The sequence below is a fragment of the Erythrolamprus reginae genome, chromosome 4 (assembly GCF_031021105.1).
Source record: "Erythrolamprus reginae isolate rEryReg1 chromosome 4, rEryReg1.hap1, whole genome shotgun sequence".
NCBI lineage: Eukaryota > Metazoa > Chordata > Lepidosauria > Squamata > Dipsadidae > Erythrolamprus > Erythrolamprus reginae.
The window spans coordinates 100,906,604-100,929,273 of record NC_091953.1 but is presented as its reverse complement, the minus strand read 5'-3'; the positions used below and the strand labels follow the sequence as shown (position 1 = coordinate 100,929,273).

General features: G+C 41.6%; 1 protein-coding gene across 1 annotated transcript in view; it reads right to left on the bottom strand.

Annotated features, from left to right (window-relative positions):
- Positions 1-22,439, bottom strand: part of MRPS9 (mitochondrial ribosomal protein S9) — a 62,411-nt gene extending 39,972 nt beyond the window's left edge. Inside the window, exons 1-2 of the mRNA XM_070751067.1 lie at positions 22,170-22,439; positions 2,523-2,705 (exon numbers count right to left, since the gene is read on the bottom strand). Coding sequence (XP_070607168.1) covers positions 2,523-2,705; positions 22,170-22,241 — 255 coding nt within the window. The 5' untranslated portion in view covers positions 22,242-22,439. The remainder of the gene's footprint in view (positions 1-2,522; positions 2,706-22,169) is intronic.
- Between the last annotated feature and the right edge of the window lie 231 nt (positions 22,440-22,670).

Below are 22,670 nucleotides of genomic sequence, written 5' to 3'. Positions count from 1 at the left end.
CATGCATGCTTTGGTCTGTCTCCAGACAAAACATATGTGTTTCAGTCTGGATATGGACGAGAAGCAGCTATTCATAAATATAAACTTGTTAAATAATATCTTACTCTTTATTGATATTGTTTTAAAAGAAAAAATGAGTTCATTTAAAAAAAGATGAGTAAGATTTTCAGAATATACACCCATTTTATTGAGGAAACAATGATATCCTAGAAAAGTTGTGGTAAATTATGCCGTGACTTTACTAGATTTTACGACTTCTGTCTCCCTGCTTCTGGGAACCATTTACTTTTGTCATTTTTGTTAAAAATGGTCATATTTTCCTTCATTTCTGATGAGCCCCAAGAAAAACATGATACAGATTGTTTGGGAGTTTGTCATATGGGTACCAGTAAGTCAATATATAAAAAAGCAGTTGGGTGAAGACACTACTAGCAAAGAAAATGTGGGGAACCAAACATGCTCAATTTTTCCATACTTCCCCTTCCTTTAGATCACAGGTATCAAACTCATGGTGTCATGTGACATATCATGACATTTTCCCCGTTCACGGAGCTTGGGTGGGCACAGCCTGCGTGTGGTGCATCTGGCCAATGTTTTACCATTTTGACACCCTTGCTTGACCACACTGAAGACTCCAGTTAATCAATGATTGATAAAATAGCTGGGAGATAGATATATATCATCATTGTACTGCATAAAGAAACATTAACTGGTTGCTTTGTTTCTAAAATTTTCCTCTCACCGGGTCCCTAATTTCTGGGCTAAATCAGTATTTGTGAACGCCATAGGTTAAGAAACTGGTCAAGGTGCCAAATATTTCCTTTTAGGATCTCTGCTCAAATGCTATATAAAAAACAAAGATACTAAGAAGAAGGACTCGGGTAACATAGAAACAGAAAAGTTTCTGCAACAGAAACAAGAATTGGAATACGGATAGTTGAATTCCAACGAACATGAAAAATGGGAAACATGTTTTAAATTTCAGAAAAACATGTTTTAAATTTCATTTTCTCAATATTTCTATTTTGTGTTTGATAAAATAACATTTCAGTCCTGCTTTGGTTTTTCTAATTCCAGCAGTCCATTCATTATTTACAATCACTAGATTATTCTAACAAAACTCCTAAGAATTTTCTTCACATGCTGAATTCTGCTTGGTTTTGACTTTCCCCCCACCTTTTTCTTGAAGGATTTATTTCCTTGAAATAAATCTGAACAACTGTTCATGCCTACTAAATGTCCAGGCTTACTTTATCCATCTTCTGATGACCACACCTTCCATCTTATTATTCCTTTCTTCTTTGGAAGAACTGTGAAGCTGAAAGTGTAGACTTTGAAACTGTATTTTAACTATGAAAAACTGAGCTTTTTGAAAAATACATAATAAAAATCAGGAATATATTATGTATTTCTGACTGCTGTGGTACATGTTGCTTTGATTCAAGAGGAAATTGGACTCCTGAAACATTCTAAACATGCCCAACAAAAAATTTTTATACCCTTAGTAAGAATTCAGTTTTAGATATGCCTACCAAACTACATGCATGAATCATTCAGCGATCATTTAAACAAAGAAAGAAAATACACCAACAAAATTAAAAGACATATGGTAATTTTAAAAAATGAAAGTAAAATATAAGAATTGCCTTGCTAAAAAAAAGAAAGAATACCAGCATAGTATTCAGTTTTTAATAGTAATCAGTTAGATGTTTTCCAGTGCTAAGAGACAGTGTACAATGATAATAATTTTTCCTTATTTGTCTTACAATTGCATTTTTAGAAGTAGGCGGAAGTTACATTATCATCAAACCAAGCAACCTTCATTTAAAAAGGAACGAGGAAGAATCAGTTAAAAGAAAAGTAATATTAAATTTGGTAGTTTTATTTAAAATTTCCACAACAATGTTATAAAAGAGATAACCTAGGGGAAAAAAATACATTTACAGGCTTTTGGCTCACTATCCGATACTTAATGGAATAAGAAATTAAAATGAAACCAATGTCTAGTTTTAGCCATGTTTGCTCAGAAGTAAATTCTCATGGATCAACCTCTAAAGCAGGTTGCAACAACTGCAGCCCAAAACATTGGTCTTAGGAAAAGGTGACTTGAGTTGCTGGCTGTTATAGTATCATGCGTGGAACCCCCTCCCCCCAGCATAAATATACCTAGCAGGTCAAATTATAGATAAATGCTTCAAAATGCTATATAAAGCCCAACAGTGGTTCTTAACGAACTCAGATCAAGGGGATTATCCATTAGTAGTTTTAAAAAGAACCTGCTGTGCTTTAGCAAGATAGAGTGTAGAGTTCTACCCTGTGAAGCCTGACCTTGCACAGTAGTAGGGGTAGAATCTCTATTCAAAGCCATCGCTGTAATGTTTTCTATGTACAGTAGTATTCTCTGGTATGCTGAGAGTTCGATTAAAATTCACAGAGAGCTGAGGGACTCATGCTGAAGCAAAGAGCTTTCAATTCTGAAGCTCTGCAGTAAATTACTTCTCCAACTGCGCAACCATACTTACATCAATATCCTCTTGAGTAAAACTTTCTGGATCTTCTCCCATCATGTTAGCTAAATGTCTCTTTCCTATGTTGAACTCTTCAATCTGTTTTTTAATAAAAGCTTCTGTATATTGTTTAGGTCCTGGAGGAGCACTACTTGGCTTCTGCGATGCTGAAGTGCTGGTGCAGATTAGTCTTACCATCTGAGAGGAAAAAGCACAAAGAAGTTTTTAAAAACAGAAGCATTCATTAACGTCTGAAGATACATGATGCAACAACTGTGCTGAAGATAAAGAAGCCTTGGCTTCATTAGTGCCTGGATGAGACTTTATCTGAGTCTTTATATATCACTCTGATTTGATGATGAAACAAAGAGTACAATAAATACATTATGCACACACACAGGCATAATGCTGCACTTCATACGTATAAGGAAAATATGTCACAATTCAACCACAGGCAGCCACTGTGGAGACAAAGGATGACAAGTAATATTTTGGATGGTTGAGAAGGATAAAGTTTTGAAGAGATTTTTTTTCAAAGCTTCATGCCTTTTTTAAACTACATGTTTTGTCCTTTATCTGAAAATCAGATAACTTAAGTGTTACCATATCTAAATTGCAACTATCTGGATAATCTAAAAGAGATGCGGAAAACTTTTGCTCATTGTTGCCATTTAATAGTTATCCGGATTTTTGAAACCAAAACAAGTTTACATTTTTTTCTCTCCTGTCATTGTGGACAGAGGAACTTCCATCAGCCCACAAAACAGGTTTTAGAAGTGCTATGGTGTCCATCCAAGGTCTAGACCAAAGAAACTTTAATTGACTTAGGGAGCTTGTAAATCAAATGAATAAATGTCCAAAACACATGTGAGTAATGCATTTTACTGTATTAATAACAATCAAAATATCACAACGTATATGTGGGGCAAAATTCATCTAACTGGCCATAAGTCAAAGGCATGCCAGTTGACCAAGTGGCCATGGGGATGCTGCAGTGGTGGACAGGTTGTAAGCCATTTTTCAGTAAACAAATAGTTGTAAATCATGAAATAACTGTACCTCTTATCTTCCCTCACTATCACACATCATAAAACAACCTATACAGAGGACAATCTGTTTGCACCTCCCCCATATAAATGTGTTGATGAGAATGCTAGCAAGTTATTTTATTTTTTGTGGACAAGATTGGATGAAAAGTACTGTGTTCAGTTCTGGTCACCACACTTCAAAAAAGACATTGAAACTCTGGAGAAGGTGCAGAAAAGAGCAACCAAAATGATCAGGGGTCTAGAAACCAAGACTTACGAAGAGAGACTGTGGGAACTGGGCATGGATAGCCTAGAGAAAAGGAGGGCTAGAGCGGACATGATAGCAGTTTACAGGTATACGAGGGGTTGCCACAGAGAGGAGGGGATCACTTTATTCTCCAGGGCACCGGAGGGCCGGACAAGGAACAATGGCTGGAAGCTGACCAAGGAGAGATTCAACCTGGAAATAAGGAAGAACTTCTTGATGGTCAGAACGATCAACCAGTGGAGCAACCTACCAGCGGACGTTGTGAACTCCAATACAGTGTTCCCTCGATTTCCGCGGGGGATGTGTTCCAAGACCGCCCGCGAAAGTCGAATTTCCACGAAGTAGAGATGCGGAAGTAAATACACCATTTTTAGCTATGGACAGTATCACAAGCCTTCCCTTAACACTTTAAACTCCTAAATTACCATTTCCCAATCCCTTAACAACCATTTACTCACCATTATTACTGGTACTCACCATTGAATAACACACTTAGTGATGCTGATATTTATAAACATAATTATTTATTAACAATAATTTTTTTTTGTTATTTATTTGCAAAAAATATTAGTTTGGTGATGACATATGACATCATTGGGTGGAAAAAAACGTGGTATAGGAAAAAAACCGCAAAGTATTTTTTAATTAATATTTTTTGAAAAAATGTGGTATAGGCTATTCGCGAAGTTCGAACCCGCAAAAATCGAGGGAACACTGTACTCTGGACATTTTAAAGAGGAAATTGGACTGCCATTTGGCTGGGATGCTATAGAGTTCCTGCTTAGGCAGGGGGTTGGACTTGATGACCCGCATGGTCCCTTCCAACTCTAACAATAAGTAAGTAAGTAAGTAAGTAAGTAAGTAAGTAAGTAAGTAAGTAAGTAAGTAAGTAAGTAAATAAGTAAGTACCGTATTTTCCGGCGTATAAGACGACTGGGCGTATAAGACGACCCCCTAACTTTTCCAGTTAAAATATAGAATTTGAGATATACTCGCCGTATAAGACTACCCCTCTTCTGTACATCATAGACCTGACTGAGTCTAGGTCTATGATGTACTTGCATTGAGAAAAAAATCATTTCTGAACATGATAACACAATATTTTAATTACTAATGATGAAGATCTTATTGTTAAAATTGTGAATGAATTATTTAGAGAGAGAGAGCCAAGTGGGAGCACTCTTCTGTCTATCTCTCCATATGTCTCTGTCTATCTGTCTTGTCTGCCTCTCATATTTCTCCTCACCACAATTAAGTTTATTATTATAACTCATCATAATTTGTCAACACAAAAAGGTGAACCTGGCTATTTTTCTTTCTCCTACCATCTATTCTGCAGGTATCTTTCAGTCTAACATGCAGCATGCTGACACCTATGTGAGAATCTATTATGGAATGAGAATCTGTATGTGATATCATGATATGGCAATCCAAACAGCCCATCCATTTTTTCCTCTTTCCGCACTTTCTGTCTTTATCCTCTTGCAATGTCACTTAAACAGATTTTAACTTGTCGGGTTTAATTAGTGACCCTGCCAATTTTCAGTACTGTGCAGTGTGCTATGATACAGAGCAGGGTGAATAATATGACCTCAGCTTTTAAAGTTATTTTAAAATGTTGCCTAAGAAATATGGAAAGATGATTCTTTTTGGAGGAAAAGTACATTTTCAATGGTTAAACATAAGAACAAATACAAACAGGCAGAAATAAATGCATCCAGTTTAACATTCAATTTTGCAACCACTAATAATGTTGGTCAAGTAGGTACAAAAATACCTGGGGAAATGATCAAAGTCTGGGAAATGGGTCCCTTGTCAGTTAAAAGGAGTGCTGATTTACCACCTGCTAGAGCAGTGATTTTCAACCTTTTTTGAGCCGCAGCACATTTTTTACATTTACAAAATCCTGGGGCACACCACCAACCAAAATTACACAAATCTAATAAATAAATACATACATACATACACACACACACACATACACACACACACACACACACACATAAATAACCCCCTCATATATACAATCCCATGTAACATCCCCTTATAAATACAGTCAATCATCAATCATCCCTCCTCAAATTTATACCACTGTCTCATTTCTGGGTTATTCTCCTGTCTTTCCCCCTTTTCTCTCTCATGTTTCTCATTTCTTTCTCTTCCTCCCTTTTTCCCTCATTCCTTCTCCCTCTCACTTCTCCTCTTTTTCCATCCCTGTCTCTCTCCCCCCCTTACGTGTGTGTGTGTGTGTGTGTGTGTGTATACACACTCGAACCATTTCCAAAACCAGTTGAGGGCTGGTTTTTTTTTCTCTTTTATTCTTTTCAAACACAGGTGTGGGCTGGGGGGGGGTGTTTCTTATTATTTGGGTGCTTTTTACCATATGCTTCAAGAATCACCTCTCTCCCTCTCTCTTGTTCTCTCTCTCTCTTGTTCTCTCTTATTTTCTTTCTGAGGCTCCTCCCACAACGGTGGCTACAGCGGCGCTGGCGATCCGGCCGCTAGCCGCTCCGAGCGCTGTGGGAACGCCCACCCCTCTCACAGTCCGGTCCCGGGATGACAGTAAAGGGGCTGCTTCCCATCCTCCTTCTCAGAAGGTTTCCTTCTGAGCAAGCTGGCAGGAGGATGGGAAGCAGCCCCTTTACTGTCAGCCCGGGACCGGACTGTGAGAGGGGTGGGCGTTCCCACACCGCTCGGAGCGGCTAGCGGCCGCATCGCCAGTGCCGTTGCAGCCACCGCTAATGTAAAGGGGCTGCTTCCCGGCGGCAGGAACTGCGGGGGGTAGCCGGCGTACGCTCCGGCTAACAAGCTCTTGCTGCAGCTATCCGCCGCTTCTTTCTTCTCCGCCTCGCCTCCGCTATTCCCGCCGCCGCCTTTGCTCTCCCCGCCGGGCAAGAGGCAAAGGCGGCGGCGGGAGTAGCGGAGGCAAGGCGGAGAACAAAGAAGCGGCGGATAGCTGTGGCAAGGGCTCGTTACGCCGGCTACCCCCCGCAGTTCCTGCCGCCGGGAGTGGCGCTCCACCCCAGCAAAGCCGGCGGCGGGAGTGTCGTCGTCCAGCAATAGCAGCGCTTCGATGAAGCCGGCGAGGGAGCTCCGGAATCGGTTGGCGCTCGCCCGACGCCTTGTTTTTTTATTTCCCCCTTTGGTTTCTCTTCAGAGGCGGGAGTTCGGGAGGCAAGGGAGCGCTCGAGGAGACAGCGTCTTGCGGCATCGCCTCCCGTTGGGTTTATGACGAAGGGACGCTCAGCAACTTCTTTTTCCTTTCGGCGCCATAGCCACCCGCAGTCCCCGGAGCCGGCGGGTTGAGGCAAAGGGCTGCGTTTCCCTTCCCTCCCTCCCGCCCCCGTCCTGAATGGAAGCCCCGCTCGGCCAAGCAGCCCGGGATCTCCGCCGCTTGCAAACCGGGCGGGCGGAGCGGACCCGCGCTCACTTTCGGCTCCGGGGACTGCGGATGGCTATGGCGCCGAAAGGAAAAAGAAGTTGCTGAGCAATGCCGCAAGACGCTGTCTCCTCGAGCGCTCCCTTGCCTCCCGAACTCCCGCCTGTGAAGAGAAACCAAAGGGGGAAATAAAAAAACAAGGCGTCGGGCGAGCGCCAACCGATTCCGGAGCTCCCTCGCCGGCTTCATCAACGCGCTGCTGTTGCTGCTGTCGCTGCCGCCTGAGGCGGCGGCACTCGAATCTGGCGTGGTGGAAAATCTTTGCCTGCCTCCAGATTTTCCACCACGCCAGATTCGAGTGCCGCCGCCTCAGGCGGCAGCGACAGCAGCAACAGCAGCGCTTTTTCCTTTCGGCGCCATAGCCACCCGCAGTCCCCGGAGCCGAAAGTGAGCGTGGGTCCGCTCCCCCCCCTCAATCCCGCTCCCGGCCTCCTCCCGCCCGCGGCTGTGGAATGGGCGCAGTATCCGGCCTATAAGACGACCCCCCACTTTGGAAAAGATTTTCAGGGGTTAAAAAGTCGTCTTATACGCCGGAAAATACGGTAAGTAAGTAAATAAATAAATAAATAAATAAATAAAGATTTTTTGTTAATAAAAATCAATTACACTGAGCACGCAAATTTAAAAGACACTCCAGTAACTGGCTGATTTGGACTTGCTCAAGACAAACATGATTACCAATTTTTTTCTCCATGCTTGGTTCCTTACAATAAATAAAGATGAAAACAATAATGTTTTGAATTCATTTAACACCATTAACCAAACCAGGGTCCACTGGAATTAGGTAGCCAATAAATTTAAACAAACAAACAAACAAACAAACAAACAAACAAACAGGTAAATAGATGTGGAAGGCCTTAATACCTGAGGAAGGCCAGCATGAACACAGGTACTTTTAAAAAAAGTGCTGCATAACATATCTAAGTAAAAATTACTGTATTTTTCAGAGTATAAGATGCACCTTTTTCTTCCCTAAAAGAGGCTGATAATTTGGGTGCATCTAATACGCTGAATGTAGTGATACCCCCCCAGCCCTAACCAATGTTCCCTCTAATTTTTTTCTGGTGTGGGCGGAAAAGTATAGTGTCTGAGCGGCAGTCCCTTCGGGACTGGGCGGCACTCTTTCCCTCTCACTTTTTCCCTCTCGGCTTCTGGGCAGGTTTGAAAAACTCTGAGTTGATGATGATTTTTAAGTGAGCGATTGCTCACTGCTCAGCTTAGAGGGAACTATGGCCCTAACTACCTGCTTACGATATTCCCAGCTCTTACCTTGCAGGCTCTTTCATTGTTTCTCTCTGCAATAATGTTTTCCAAGCCCTAAGCCTTTGCAGGGTTTGCTCCATTGCTCTACTTGCTCAGAATGTTTCTTTCCTGGTACTAATGATGTTCCCAGCTCTTACTGGCTTGAAAGCTCTTTCATTGTTACTCTCTCCAAATAAATTATTTTTAAAGCCCTAACCAGGGGATAAAATAATGTGCTGGCTGAAGACACTAGCTAGATGAATACCTGATAAGCAGATTCTTTTCCTTATTTTCCTCTCCAAAACCTAAGGTTTTTAAAATATACTCGTGTGTGTCTTATACTCCACAAAATATGGTAGCTATGTTAAAAGAAACTTGTAATCTAGCAATGCTTCCTTGCTTGTTATCAGATTTAAATACAGTGATACCTCGTCTTACGAACCCCTCGCCATACGAACTTTTCGAGATACGAACCCGGGGTTTAAGATTTTTTGCCTCTTCTTCTGAACTATTTTCACCTTATGAACCCAAGCTGCCGCCACTGGGATATACCGCCTCTGGACTTCCGTTGCCAGCTGAAGGCTCCCGTCGCTGGGAAACCCCACCTCCGGATTTCCGTTGCCAGCGAAGGGCCCGTTTTTGCACTGCTGGGATTCCCGAGGCTCCCCTCCATGGAAAACCCCACCTCCGGACTTCCGTGTTTTTGCGATGCTGCAGGGGAATCCCAGCAGGGTGCTTCAGCTGGCAAAAGAGTGAGTTTTAGGCTTGCATGCATTAATTGCTTTTCCATTGATTCCCATGGGAAACATTGTTTTGTCTTACAAACTTTTCACTTTATGAACCTCGTCCCGGAACCAATTAAGTTTGTAAGACAAGGTATCACTGTACTTCCTCACAGTGTGTGTCCTGTAGGAAATCCTCATTAAGAAATTCATCTGAAAAGTTTTTCTGAAGCTAAACTGCACAAAACTTTGTATGATTCAACTGATCTTTATATAAAATAATCCAATTCACAATGTTTATATGAAAATATGTAAGAGAAGGCAGAATATAATCACTACGTAAATAAAATAGCCAACCTGGAAAAAACTCTTCAACAAAACCCAACTAACAAACAGACACAAATATCACTAAGGGAAGCTAAATCCAAAAGAAATATATTAGAACAGCAAGAATTTATTAGAAATTTAAAACAAACGAAACAAAAATACTTTGAAACAGCTAACAAACCAGGTAGATGGCTTGCGCAGAAAATCAAAAAAATGAGAAGCGAAAAATTAATTTATCAATTAGAGGATAAAGACGGGACAATACAACACATGGAACAACAGAAAAAGGAAATAATACAAGATTATTACAACAATGGTAAAAATTACTAAATACATACAAGAAAATAATACCATAGAAATTGAAGAACTCGATAAACAAATTTTAAATGAAAAAATTACTTTATAAGAAAGTCAATTAGCATTAAAAAAAACAAAAAAACAATAAAACCCCAGGGCCGGATGGACTCCCCGGGGAATTCTATAAAGGAAATAAAGATCTATTTGAACCCATATTACTGGAGATATACAATGAAATATTAGAACAAGCCAAAATTCCAGAATCCTGGAGAGAATCATACATAACGATGATACCAAAGGAGGGGTTAGACAAACAGAAAATAAAAAACTACAGACCAATTTCTCTGCTTAACGCGGATTATAAGATCTTTATGGTAATTTTAGCAGACAGAATAAAAGGAATATTAAATAAAATCATCAACACAGACCAAAAAGATTTTCTACCCTCCAGACAAATTTTCAACTGCACCAGGACAGTTTTAGACGTCTTAGAATATGGTGAAGCCCATCCAGGAAAGCAAATAGCTCTTGTCTTCCTGGATGCCCAGAAGGCATTTGATAATGTTAATTGGCAATACTTAAATGAGTTAATTAGAGAATTAAAATTAGGTAACAGATTTGAAAACATTATCAAAAATATATATACCACCCAAAAGGCCAGAGCAATAATAAAAGGAGACACTACAAAACCAATTTTGATAGAAAAAGGAGTCCGCCAAGGCTGCCCAATGTCACCCTTATTATTTATACTGACACAGGAATTACTACTAAATAAGATAAGAAATAATAAAAATATACAAGGAATTAAAATTAAAAAAGAAGAATATAAATTACAGGCATACGCGGACGACATGGTGTTCTTTTTAGAAGAACCAACCAGCTCTGGCCCAGAGCTAATCAAAGAAATTGAAAATTTTGGGGAATTTGCAGGTCTAAAAATAAATAAACAGAAAACAATGTTAATGACAAAAAACATGAGTATACGACAAATTAGGAAATTAGAAGAAACTACTAAACTCCAAACTACAAAAAAAATGAAGTACTTAGGATTAATATTAACAAATAAAACAATTACACTTAAAAAAGACAATTATGACAAATTATTGCAAGATACCCAAAAAAATTTAGAGAAATGGAAAGACCTACAAATATCAATGTTAGGCAGAATATCTGTAATAAAAATGGATATTCTGCCCAAATTTTTATATCTTTTTCAGACAGCTCCGATTAACTTGGAACCAAACTTTTTAAAAGAAATCAATAAAATCATCTCCAAATTCATCTGGCAAAACAAAAGGCCAAGAATAAAATATGTGTACTGTATCTCCAAGATAATAGAATTAGAGGAGGCCTGGGGCTCCCAGATCTAAAATTATACTATAAAGCGGCAAGCCTAATTTGGATAAAAAAGTGGATTAACTTAAAAAATAAGAGAATACTTGTATTAGAAGGCCATGACTTACAAACAGGCTGGCATGCGCATTTATGGAAAGATAAATTGCAAAAACAAACTATATTTGACAGGCACTTGATGCGTAAATCACTATTAAAAACCTGGTACGAAATTAAAAATAAACACTACGACAAAATTCCAAGATGGCTTTCCACTATGGAAGCCATCATCTACCCAAATTTGATCGACATAGCCAAAACCATCCAGTACAGAGACATATTACACCCAAACGGGGAACTCAAATCTAGACAAGAACTGGAAAGATTAAATCATAAAATGGATTGGTGGACATACGCCCAAATAGAATCCAGATTTAAAAAAGACAATCAAACACCCGGTATTCAAAAATCAATGAACCCATTAGATAAGATTCTGATAGGAAATGAAAACAAACAAATAAGCAGAATATACCAAATACTTTTGGAACAGGAAAGAATAAAGATACGATCAAAACACCAATGATAGCGTGGGAAAAAAAATCTGCAACACGCGATCCATATTGCCGACTGGGAAAGAACATGGACCACAATATCCAAAATAACCCTTCCGGCAGCATATAAGGAAAACTATTACAAATTGTTCTACAGATGGTACCTCCCACCGGTGAGATTAGCAAAGATCCACCCAACATTATCAGACTCGTGTTGGAAGTGTAAAAAGGAAAGAGGTACGTTTTTCCATATGTGGTGGTCCTGCCCCATGATACAAAAAATTTGGACAATAACTCATACTTGGCTCACAGACATTACGAAAGAGGAAATAGAACTCACACCGGAAGCTATGCTTTTAGGAGTTTGGAGAAAACATTATTCAAAACAAACAATGCTCCTCACAACACATATAAACACCGCCACGAGAATTGCGATAGCACAACTCTGGAAAAGTGATCAGATACCAACGGAAGATTTAATTATAGATAAGATATATGCCTGTGCAGAGATGGATGAATTCACGAACTCAATTAAGGGAAATAAAATAATAGAATCAAAAAGAACATGGCAAAAATGGCATGAATGGGTTCAAAAGAGAACATAAAACCAACATAATATGAAACAACAGTACAATTGAAACGACCTACAGTTACCGTGTAAAATTAATGAACGTAATAGATTTTAGAATTTAAAAATATGAAATACAATGTATATAATGAAATGAAACCGGTCAAAACTTGCTGTCAGAATGTTAACTGAGAACATGTATAATCTGTAATTCAAAATAATATGTGATGGGAATGATATAAGAAAAATTAATAAAGAGATTTTAAAAAAAATATGTATTTTGATAATTAAATATTAAGTATTCATGGACTTGAAATTATAGGAAACTAGAAGCACTACTAGTACTACCAGTACTATATTAATAGCAATTTTCTGACACAAGCACACTACAAATAAATACTGTAGAAAGATTAATGATTGCTTGAAAAATACCTGGCATCTGCCTTGTAAATGAATTCTCATTAAGGGCTATTCTTTCCTAATAAACTTTATGTTTGGAACAGATGTCACAGTGAAACAAGTTACCATTTATTTTTGCAAACTGCCTGCCTCAAACACTAACGCACGACTCATTTATGTGGATCTACTGAAAATAACTAATAATCAAGCAAAGTGTACCCATGGGAGTTTGATAAGTATGGGCAGAGCAAGGAAGACTGTTGTGTGAACTGCTTCTAGAACACAGAAGCCTATGGGAGCGCAATAAGAAGCTTACTTGATATTTTATTGCTGCTAAAAATCAAAATACTCAGGATGCCAAATATCACTTCAACAGCTCAATCTATCACAATCTATTTACTTCAATAAGCAGCTATAAAAGCAATGGTCAGTTCTTGCACTAATTCTGCATTTCTTCCCAAATTCTGGTATTATTTGTTCTGAAAGAGGTTTAAAGGCAGACAATTTGCAAAACACAATCTTGGTAATAAATATTTGATGCAAGAATTGTTTGTATCACTTTTCTTTAACTTGTCCTCCAGACATTTTGGAATCCAACATTTTTAGTGTGTTGGGTATCAGTTACTATAGCTGTACTAAAGCACATAGACAGAGGGTCTATGTCAAGGAAACAGTAGAAATGGTGTCGGAAGTTTGTTAATTGCTTCTTTAAACTTCAGATGGTGACCTTTGAGCAACTTTTTCTACTACTTACCATCTAGACCTAGACAACCATTTAAAAATCCTGATTCAGAAGTTGAACAATTTATTCTGTCCGTCTTAAAGCCCTAGTGCATCATATAGCAAGTACACTTCCTGCTCAAAACAATGATTCACAAAGGCAGTTATCTTCCAGCTTTTGTGGAAGATGGCAAGATATGGCTAGACAGATTTGTTTTTCTTTTACCAAGATAATCAGTGGGTAAGACAACTGTAATTTCAATCAAGCACTCTGCCAAAAGAACAGAAGAAGCACTGGCAAAGCAGTAATGGCTCAAGCTTGGCAAAAAGCCATCTTCATGCACTTCTTTATTTGTCCTGTGTTCATATTAACAAAGCTTCTCAGCAGTCTAATTATTCTATAAACAGATTATTGAAGTTGTCTCCATGGAAAGAAACAAGGGAAGAAGGCCCTCAGAACTTGTAGGATGCAATTTGACTGCTATACCCAATGGGCTAAGCTAAACAATTTAGAAAATATGTCCATTCAGCTGACACTTTCTGGATAGTGCTGGACACATAACCATTTTATTTCTCTGCTCTGCAGAATTTTAAATTTGTCTTTTCCAATATAAATTAAATTGATTTTAATGAAGCAAATATAGAAGTAAAGTTGTTCTATTTGCTAAGTATCACTTTAGGGAAACATAAGAGGGAAATTGATTTCAGTTCCAGAAGGATTGGGACTATGCTTCATCCTAAAATTACATTAGGGGACATCACACTGTATTGTGCTTAGTGCTGGAAATTTTGGTTCCACTTACCATTATTGACAATTACTTGTAGTATATGACATTTCTTCCTAATCAATAGAGATGCCATGTACAGTGGTACCTCTACTTAACAACACTTCTACTTAAGAACTTTTCTAGATAAGAACCGAGTGTTCAAATTTTTTTTTTGCCTCTACTTAAGAACCATTTTCTACTTAACAACCCGAGCCCAGAAAAATTACCCAGGAGATTTGAGAGCGGCACAAAGGCCTGGCCAGTTTCCTGCCATTCCCAATTTAATCCCGGCCATCTCGGGCTTTTCTGGGCTGCCAGAAAATAATTTCAGATATCTCAGACTGGCGACCTAGTTAAGGCGCGGTCCTTGATGACGTCATACCAAACGGCTAAGCTGTGGAGAAATATCAGCAGCTGAGGAAGAAAGTTATTGCCACAGTTATGCTAATTTTTGCTTTACTCTGCCAGGCAGCGTGATCCGTTTTTGGATTTTTTTAACATGATTTTCCCGACTTTTAAACATTAATACAGTTTGGGTTTTTCCCTGATGTATTCAGGTTTTTTTCACAAATTCCCTGATAATTCCAATATTTCCTGAACCGCCGATTTCCCTGATTTCCCTGTTTTCCAGGCTTGCTGGACACCCTGTATATAAAGTAGTAGTCCAGGGATACTTTTGTATGTGTTAGGGATAGATGGTAAGAAAGAGGCTGGGAGAGTACAGAGAGCCCCTTTGCTCTGGCAGCAAAGGAGACCAGAATCATGGCTTGCAGAGCTACTTTATTTCAACAACCCTTAGCTAATGCCTTCCAAATCCAAATGACTGCTAGAAGGTAAGCAAGGCATAAAAACATTCTAGGTTTTTGCTGTAAAAGTGATGAGTGCTGGATAGATCAATAAATCTTTTATAAAAAAATGTGTGGATGCAATTGATATCCCATTAAGGGAAAGGTTCCCCCGCACATGTCATTTCCAGTTCTAGGGATGGTGTTCATCTCCATTTCTAAGCTAAAGAGCCAGCATAGTCCAAAGACATCTCTGTGGTCATATTACTAAACGCCGAAGGTACACAGTGCGCTGTTACCTTCCCACCAAAGTGGTCCTTATTTTTCTACTTGCGTTTTTTACGTGCTTTCAAACTGCTAGATTGGCAGAAGCTGGGATAAGTAACAGGACCTCACTCCGTTACACGGTGCTAGAGATTCGAACTGATGAACTGTTGACCTTCTTATCGACAAGCTCAATGTCTTAGTCACTGAGCCACCGAGTTCTGATAGCCCACTACTCAACCCTATTTCTCAAATGTTTGAAGACCCCAAATACAGTGGTACCTCAAGATACGAACCCCTCGTCTTACGAACAACTCGTGATACGAACCCGGGGTTCAGAAAAAATTTGCCTCTTCTTACGAACCTTTTTCGAGTTACGAACGCCAAACCCGAACTTCCGGGTTCCGCGTTCGGAGGCTGCTGGAAAGCCGCCCGGCTGTTTTAAAAGGTGACCGCCGGGCTGGGGGGCTTCCCAGCAACCCCCCGAACCCCAAACCCGGAAGTTCAGCAAAAGTTCGGGGTTCGGGAGGTTGTTGGGAAGCCCCCCAGCCCGGCAGTCACCTTTTAAAACAGCCGGGCGGCTTTCCAGCAGCCTCCCGAAGCCGAACGCCAAACCCGAACTTCCGCGTTCGGCGGCTGCTGGAAAGTCCTACTTCTCCCCCCCAGCCAAACCCCCAAAGCATGTTTGCTGCCACACGATTTAGCGGCGAAGTGACGTGGAGAGATGGAAAGCTGAAACCGCCTGGTTTCAGCTCCCCAATCCTCCATGTCACTTCGCTCCTGTCCTGGCTAAATCGTGTGGCAGCAAACAGGCTTTGGGGTTTTGGCTGAGGGGGAGAAGTAGGACCTTCCTAACTCCCTCCCCCACAGCCAAACCCCCACAGCATGTTTGCTGCCACACGATTTAGCGGCGAAGTGACGTGGAGGGATGGAAAGCTGAAACCGCCCGGTTTCAGCTCCCCATTCCTCCACGTCACTTCGCTCCTGTCCTGGCTAAATCGTGTGGCAGCAAACAGGCTTTGGGGTTTTGGCTGGGGGGGAGGGAGTTAGGAAGGTCCTACTTCTCCCCCCCAGCCAAACCCCCAAAGCATGTTTGCTGCCACACGATTTAGCGGCGAAGTGACGTGAAGGGATGGAAAGCTGAAACCACCCGGTTTCAGCTCCCCATTCCTCCACGTTACTTCGCTCCTGTCCTGGCTAAATCGTGTGGCAGCAAACAGGCTTTGGAGTTTTGGCTGGGGGGGAGGGAGTTAGGAAGGTCCTACTTCTCCCCCCCAGCCAAACCCCCAAAGCATATTTGCTGCCACACGATTTAGCAGCGAAGTGACGTGAAGGGATGGAAAGCTGAAACCACCCGGTTTCAGCTCCCCATTCCTCCACGTCACTTCGCTCCTGTCCTGGCTAAATCATGTGGCAGCAAACAGGCTTTGGAGTTTTGGCTGGGGGGGAGGGAGTTAGGAAGGTCCTACTTCTCCCCCCCCCAGCCAAACCCCCAAAGCATGTTTGCTGCCACACGATTTAGCGGCGAAGTGACGTGAAGGGATGGAAAGCTGAAACCGCCCGGTTTCAGCTCCCCATTCCTCCATGTCACTTCGCTCCTGTCCTGGCTAAATCGTGTGGCAGCAAACAGGCTTTGGGGTTTTGGCTGGGGGGGAGGGAGTTAGGAAGGTCCTACTGCCTCCTCCTCCAGCCAAAAACACAAAGCCAGGCAGCCTCCAGCCGCCAAAGGAGCCTCCTGATTCTCCCTGCTTCTCTGTCCCGCTCATTGCCCGTGTCCGGCAGAAGCTGCTGCCCGATTGCTCTTAGCCGGCGGGATGCAAAGTGCTGGGGTGGGGGGTGTCCTGACAGCCCCCCCACCCCAATGTGAGCGGCAGGGAGTCACCCATGGCCGGCAGAAGATCGCTCTTGCTGACCTGATGCCTCGCGGTGAAGCCGGGCAAGAGCGATCTTCTGCCGGCCATGGGCGAGCGGCGGGGAGTCGCCCATGGCCGGCAGAAGATCGCTCTTGCTGACCTGATGCCTCGCGGGGAAGCCGGGCAACAGCGATCTTCTGCCGGCCATGGGGGACTCCCCGCCGCTCGCCCATGGCCGGCAGAAGATCGCTCTTGCCCGGCTTCCCCGCGAGGCAGCAGGTCAGCATCCTGGGCGGGCGGGCGGCGGGAAAGCCGGCGGCTGTGGCAGCTGCTGCAAGAGGCTTCCCCGCCTCCTCAAAGCAGCCTCCCAAACCCGAACTTTCGCTGAGAAGCCCCGCCGCCCGGCTGTCACCTTTTAAAACAGCCGGGGGGCTTCTCAGCAGCCTCCCAACGCCGAACCCGGAAGTTCGGGTTTGGCGTTCGGGTTCAGGAGGCTGCTGGGAAGCCCCCCCTTGGCTGTTTTAAAAGGTGACAGCCAGGCGGCAGCGGTTTTTTTTGCGTTTTTTTTGTTGTTGCACGGATTAATTGACTTTACATTGTTTCCTATGGGAAACAATGTTTCGTCTTACGAACCTTTCGTCTTACGAACCTCCTCCTTGCACCAATTAAGTTCGTATCATGAGGTATTACTGTACACCTAAGTAGCAGCTATATCTGACTAACAGAAATCTGGGTGATCACAAAGATAGCCATCATGAAATGGCACCTTTGCCGCCATCTAATGGTCAAAGGGCTTAAGGCTGCAGGCCCTGTGGGAAAAGAAGACAGAACAGAATGCTGAGCACTGCCTTGATCAGCAATGGATGGCAATTTGTGACTCGGACTTTCTGTAGGTTCTCAGAATTAGATAGAAAACTTGGTGCAAAACTTCTCTTCAGACCTTTATTTAAACAACAGCACTTAGTTCTCTTTTCATGCAAATTCCTTTGCAAGATTATTTATAACTAATAATCTTGAATTCATTATTCTTAGGTATAAATAATGAAATCATTCATTCAATAATAACTAAGTCATTCTCCCAATTAATTTTAGGATTACCACCATGTAGTTTCCTTAGACCAGGGGTAGGCAAAGTTGGCTCTTCTATGACTTGTGGACTTCAACTCCCAGAATTCCTGAGCCAATCATGCTAGCTCAGGAATTCTAGGAGTTGAAGTCCATATGTCATAGAAGAGTCAACTTTAGTTACCCCTGCCTTAGACCAACAGTTCTAGATCTATATTAGGTGCCCCCCACAATATAATATAGACTGCAAAGCAATAAACAGAGGTTCAAGGATAAAAACTTCATATAGATTTACTATAGATAAGCCATTATGAAAAAAATCCTGGGCATGATAATAATAATGTTGTGTCTCAAGGTCATGTGATCACCTTTTGCAATCTTCTGACAAGCAAAGTCAATGGGGAAACCAGATTCATTTAAAAACCAGGTTACTAACCTATCTAACTGCAATCATTCTTTTAACAATTGTGCGAAGTAAGGAGCATAACTCACTTAAATATTCCACTTAACATAAATTTTGGGGTCAATTGTGCTTGCAAATTGAGGACTATCGTATATTACAGTCATAAGAGTCATCTCAATCAGGTTTCCACTGTGATCTATTAAACCTCATTTACTCTGGGTATGAAGATCTCAAGTTCAAGTTGGCTATTTACTACATTTTTATCAATACTGTATAATGTGGAATATAAATTGTATAACTTTACAAGCCAGTGTGGGGGGGGAGTTGCTGATTTCAGCAATTCTACAATTCTTTGTGAAATTCTTTCATCACACATTAAATTTCTCACCCCATTACCTTTTCAAATTCAGTTTAAAACTTGCTAATCAGGCCAGCCATATTTACCCAAAGACAATTATTCTTGCCAGTCCTTCTGAAGTATACTGTTTTTATTCATTCATTCTCTTCATATAGCTGCACATCAGCAGTGGGTTGCTCCTGGTTCAGCCCGGTTCTGTGAACCAGTAGCGCTGGCTCTGGCTACCAGCCTCAGATGCTTCTGTGTATGTGTAGAAGCGTTGCATGCACACGAACTGTGCACCCTTTTGAACTCACTACTTGCTGCACATCTATTTACATGACTTTAGACAGCTTACAACACACATACATACAAAGTAATAAAAACAGAAATACACAAAAGCAGACATAAGCTAAACTTATTCGCACAACCAGAAGACAGGCTGTAACACATGCTTAGGGTCCTAGGTTCAGGCATAAAGCAAATTTTCAAGGCCTTACAAAAGACCAGCAGGAATCGGATAATTTAATCTCAGAGGAGAATGATGTACCAAAGGTTTTAGAAAAGGCTTTCCTTCTGGGCTCACCTGCCAACAAATACCTGAAACATGATGCCTTTCTGCCAGATGGGGTTGGATGGGTAGAGATGGTCCTGTAAGTAATCTGGTCCTATGTATGTGATGATGGGACTTTAAAAATACCAACCACATTGAATTTTACAATAGATGCTAATGCAGCCTGATGCCACATGTGCCAAAAAAGTGGCACCCTTAACTGCTTGCGCTTTAGGAGCCACCCAATTAACAACAACAATAACAACAACAGAATTGGAAGGAACCTTGGAGGTTTTCTAGTCCAACCCCCTGCTTAGGCAGGAAACCCTACACTACTTCAGACAAATGGTTATCTAACATCTTAACAACTTCCAGTGTTGGAGCATTCACAACTTCTGGAGGCAAGCTGTTCCATTGATTAATTGTTCTAACTGTCTGGAAGTTTCTCCTTTGTTCCAAGTTGTTTGTCTCCTTGTTTAGTTTCCACCCATTGCTTCTTGTTCTACCTTCAGGTGCTTTGTAGAATAGGTTGACTCCTTCTTTGTAGCAACCCCTGAGATATTGGAACCCTGGCATCATGTCTCCCCTGGTCCTTCTTTTCATTAAACTAGCCATGTCCTGTTCTGGCAACCGTTCTTCATGTTTTAGCCTCCAGTCCTCTAATCGTATTTGTCGTTCTTCTCTGTACTCTTTCTAGAGTCTCAACATCCTTTTTGCATCATGAATACAAAGCTGAATACAGTATTTTGTTTCAGTCACCTGCCATGAATAAGATTCTGCTTTTTTGCCTCCAAGCCAAAGTCTTCTGGTTTCTCTTAATGCTGTAGATTTCCAATTCTACCGATTTATACTGCTCAAAAAAATAAAAGGAACACTTAAAACAACACAATATAACTCCCAGTAAATCAAACTTCTGTGAAATCAAACTGTCCACTTAGGAAGCAACATTGATTGACTGTCAATTTCGCATGCTGTTGTGTACATTCAACTTTGTACAAAACAAAGTATTCAATGAGAATATTTCATTCATTCAGATCTAGGATGTGTTCTTTGATGTTCCCTTTATTTTTTTGAGCAGTTATTAAAAGGCAGATACATAGACATGATAGAAGATTGATGGCAGAAAAAAGACCTCCTGGTCCATTTAGTCTGCCCTTACACTATTTCCTGTATTTTATCTTAGGATGGATATGTTTATCCCAGGCATGTTTAAAATCAGTTACTGTGAATTTACCAACCACGTCTGCTGGAAGTTTGTTCCAAGCATCTACTACTCTTTCAGTAAAACAATATGTTCTTGTGTTACTTCTAATCTTTCCCCCAACTAACCTCAGATTGTGCCCCTTGTTCTTGTGTTTACTCTCTCCTGAATCTTATTTAACCCTTTAACATATTTAAATGTTTCGATCATGTCCCCCCTTTCCTTTCTGTCCTCCAGACTATACAGACTGAGTTCATTAAGTCTTTCCTGATCAGTTTTATGCTGAAGACCTTCCACCATTTTTGTAGCCCCTCTTTGGACCCGTTCAATTTTATCCATATCTCTTTGTAGCTGAGGTCTCCAGAACGGAACACAGTATGCCAAATGTGGTCTCACCAGCGCTCTATGCATGACGGAGCAGCACAGAAATCTTGGAAGTAGTCATCAGTCGCCATTTATGGTCTGTCAAGCACATCATAACCTTTTCCCGTGCCTTTGCAAACTTGTCTGTTTGGAACTGACATTGCAGGTAGAAATCCGAGACTCCCCCAGATTTATTTCTTTCATTTTATTTATTTATTTTGTCCAATACACAATGAGGGTTTTAATGTATATATATCTATACAGTAGTCCCTCACCTATCGCTGGTGTTACGTTCCAGACCCGGCCGCGATAGGTGAAATCCGCGATGGGGAATTTATCGACTGATAGTACTTATTTAAGTATTTATATTGTAATTGTTTGGTAAGTTTTCATTATTTTAAGTGTTTATAAACCCTTCCCACACAGTATTTATTTTAGATACAGTATTTAAATACAGTATTTACAATTTTAGATATATTTGTTTTGAAAAACCCGCCGATCGAGTTCGGCGGGCTGTTTAAATCTGCCGATCGACTTCCTCAGAAACCCGCGAACCAGCGAAGATCCGCGAATGATTTTTCTCATTAATATTTCTTGAAAACCCGCGATGAAGTGAAGCCGCAGTAGGTGAAGTGCGGTATAGCGAGGGACTACTGTATACACATAGTAAAATACATGATGAAGGTTATAGAGGAGATACTCATAGTAAAATATATCTAAGAAATAATAGAAAAGAAGGTATAGTAATAGAATATATCAATGAAAGAATAGAAGAAGAGATATAGGAATAGAAGAAAGGTATAGGAGATATAGGAGAGCAATAGGACAGGGGACGGAAGGCACTCTAGTGACGTTGCTGACTACAAACGACAGCCGCTAAAACAACAAACCCCCCAAATGATGCCGTTAACTTCAGAAGTTGCTGCTTCCCGCGCATGCGGACAGCCATCTTCACCGCAGTTTGCCCCAGGAAGGTATTCAAGGAGGCTCGGAGTGAAGTCCCGGCTTCGCTCTGCTGCACCGCCGCATCCGAGGTCAGACATATGGGGTGGGGGACTGAAATCAAAGCAGCCCCTTCAGCACCTCAGGCGGCATTGCGGCTACACCGGAACGCACGCGGCGCCTAAGGTTCTATTGCACCCGACGTCTTAACACCCCCCCCCCCGCCCGGACCTTACCTTTCTCGTTTTGACCGCCGTGCTCCAGCTGCGTCCTCCCGCCAGCACGCGCCCAACCGCTGCGGTTGCCATGCTGGGAGGGGGAGGGAAACCAAGGGGGGGGGGAGAAAAAAGAAGAAGGAAACGCCTCCCCGTTTCCCTTGTCGTGTGTTAGCCTTCAAAGCGCGCGCAGGCGCAGCTCTGAAGCCGCTCGATTCGGGGCGGGGCGAGGAAGATCCGGAAGGACGGCGAGGACGAGCCAATCGCGCGACGCGCCTTCTACGTCGCGCCTGGCTGGGTCTTCGCGCTCTCTTTAAAAACGAGAGGATTCTAATTGTGTGTGTTGTGTTCTCTTCTTTCATTTTAGGCTCTTTTGTGTTTCGCTTTTTTTTTTAAAAAGGGATCAGAGGTCAGGTCTCAATGAAGTTGCAGGGTTTCTTGACCAGAACCTTAGGCAGACAGGCAACAATTATTTATGACCATACCTCCCGGAGAGGTTTGTGGAGGCTTTTTGTTTGTTTT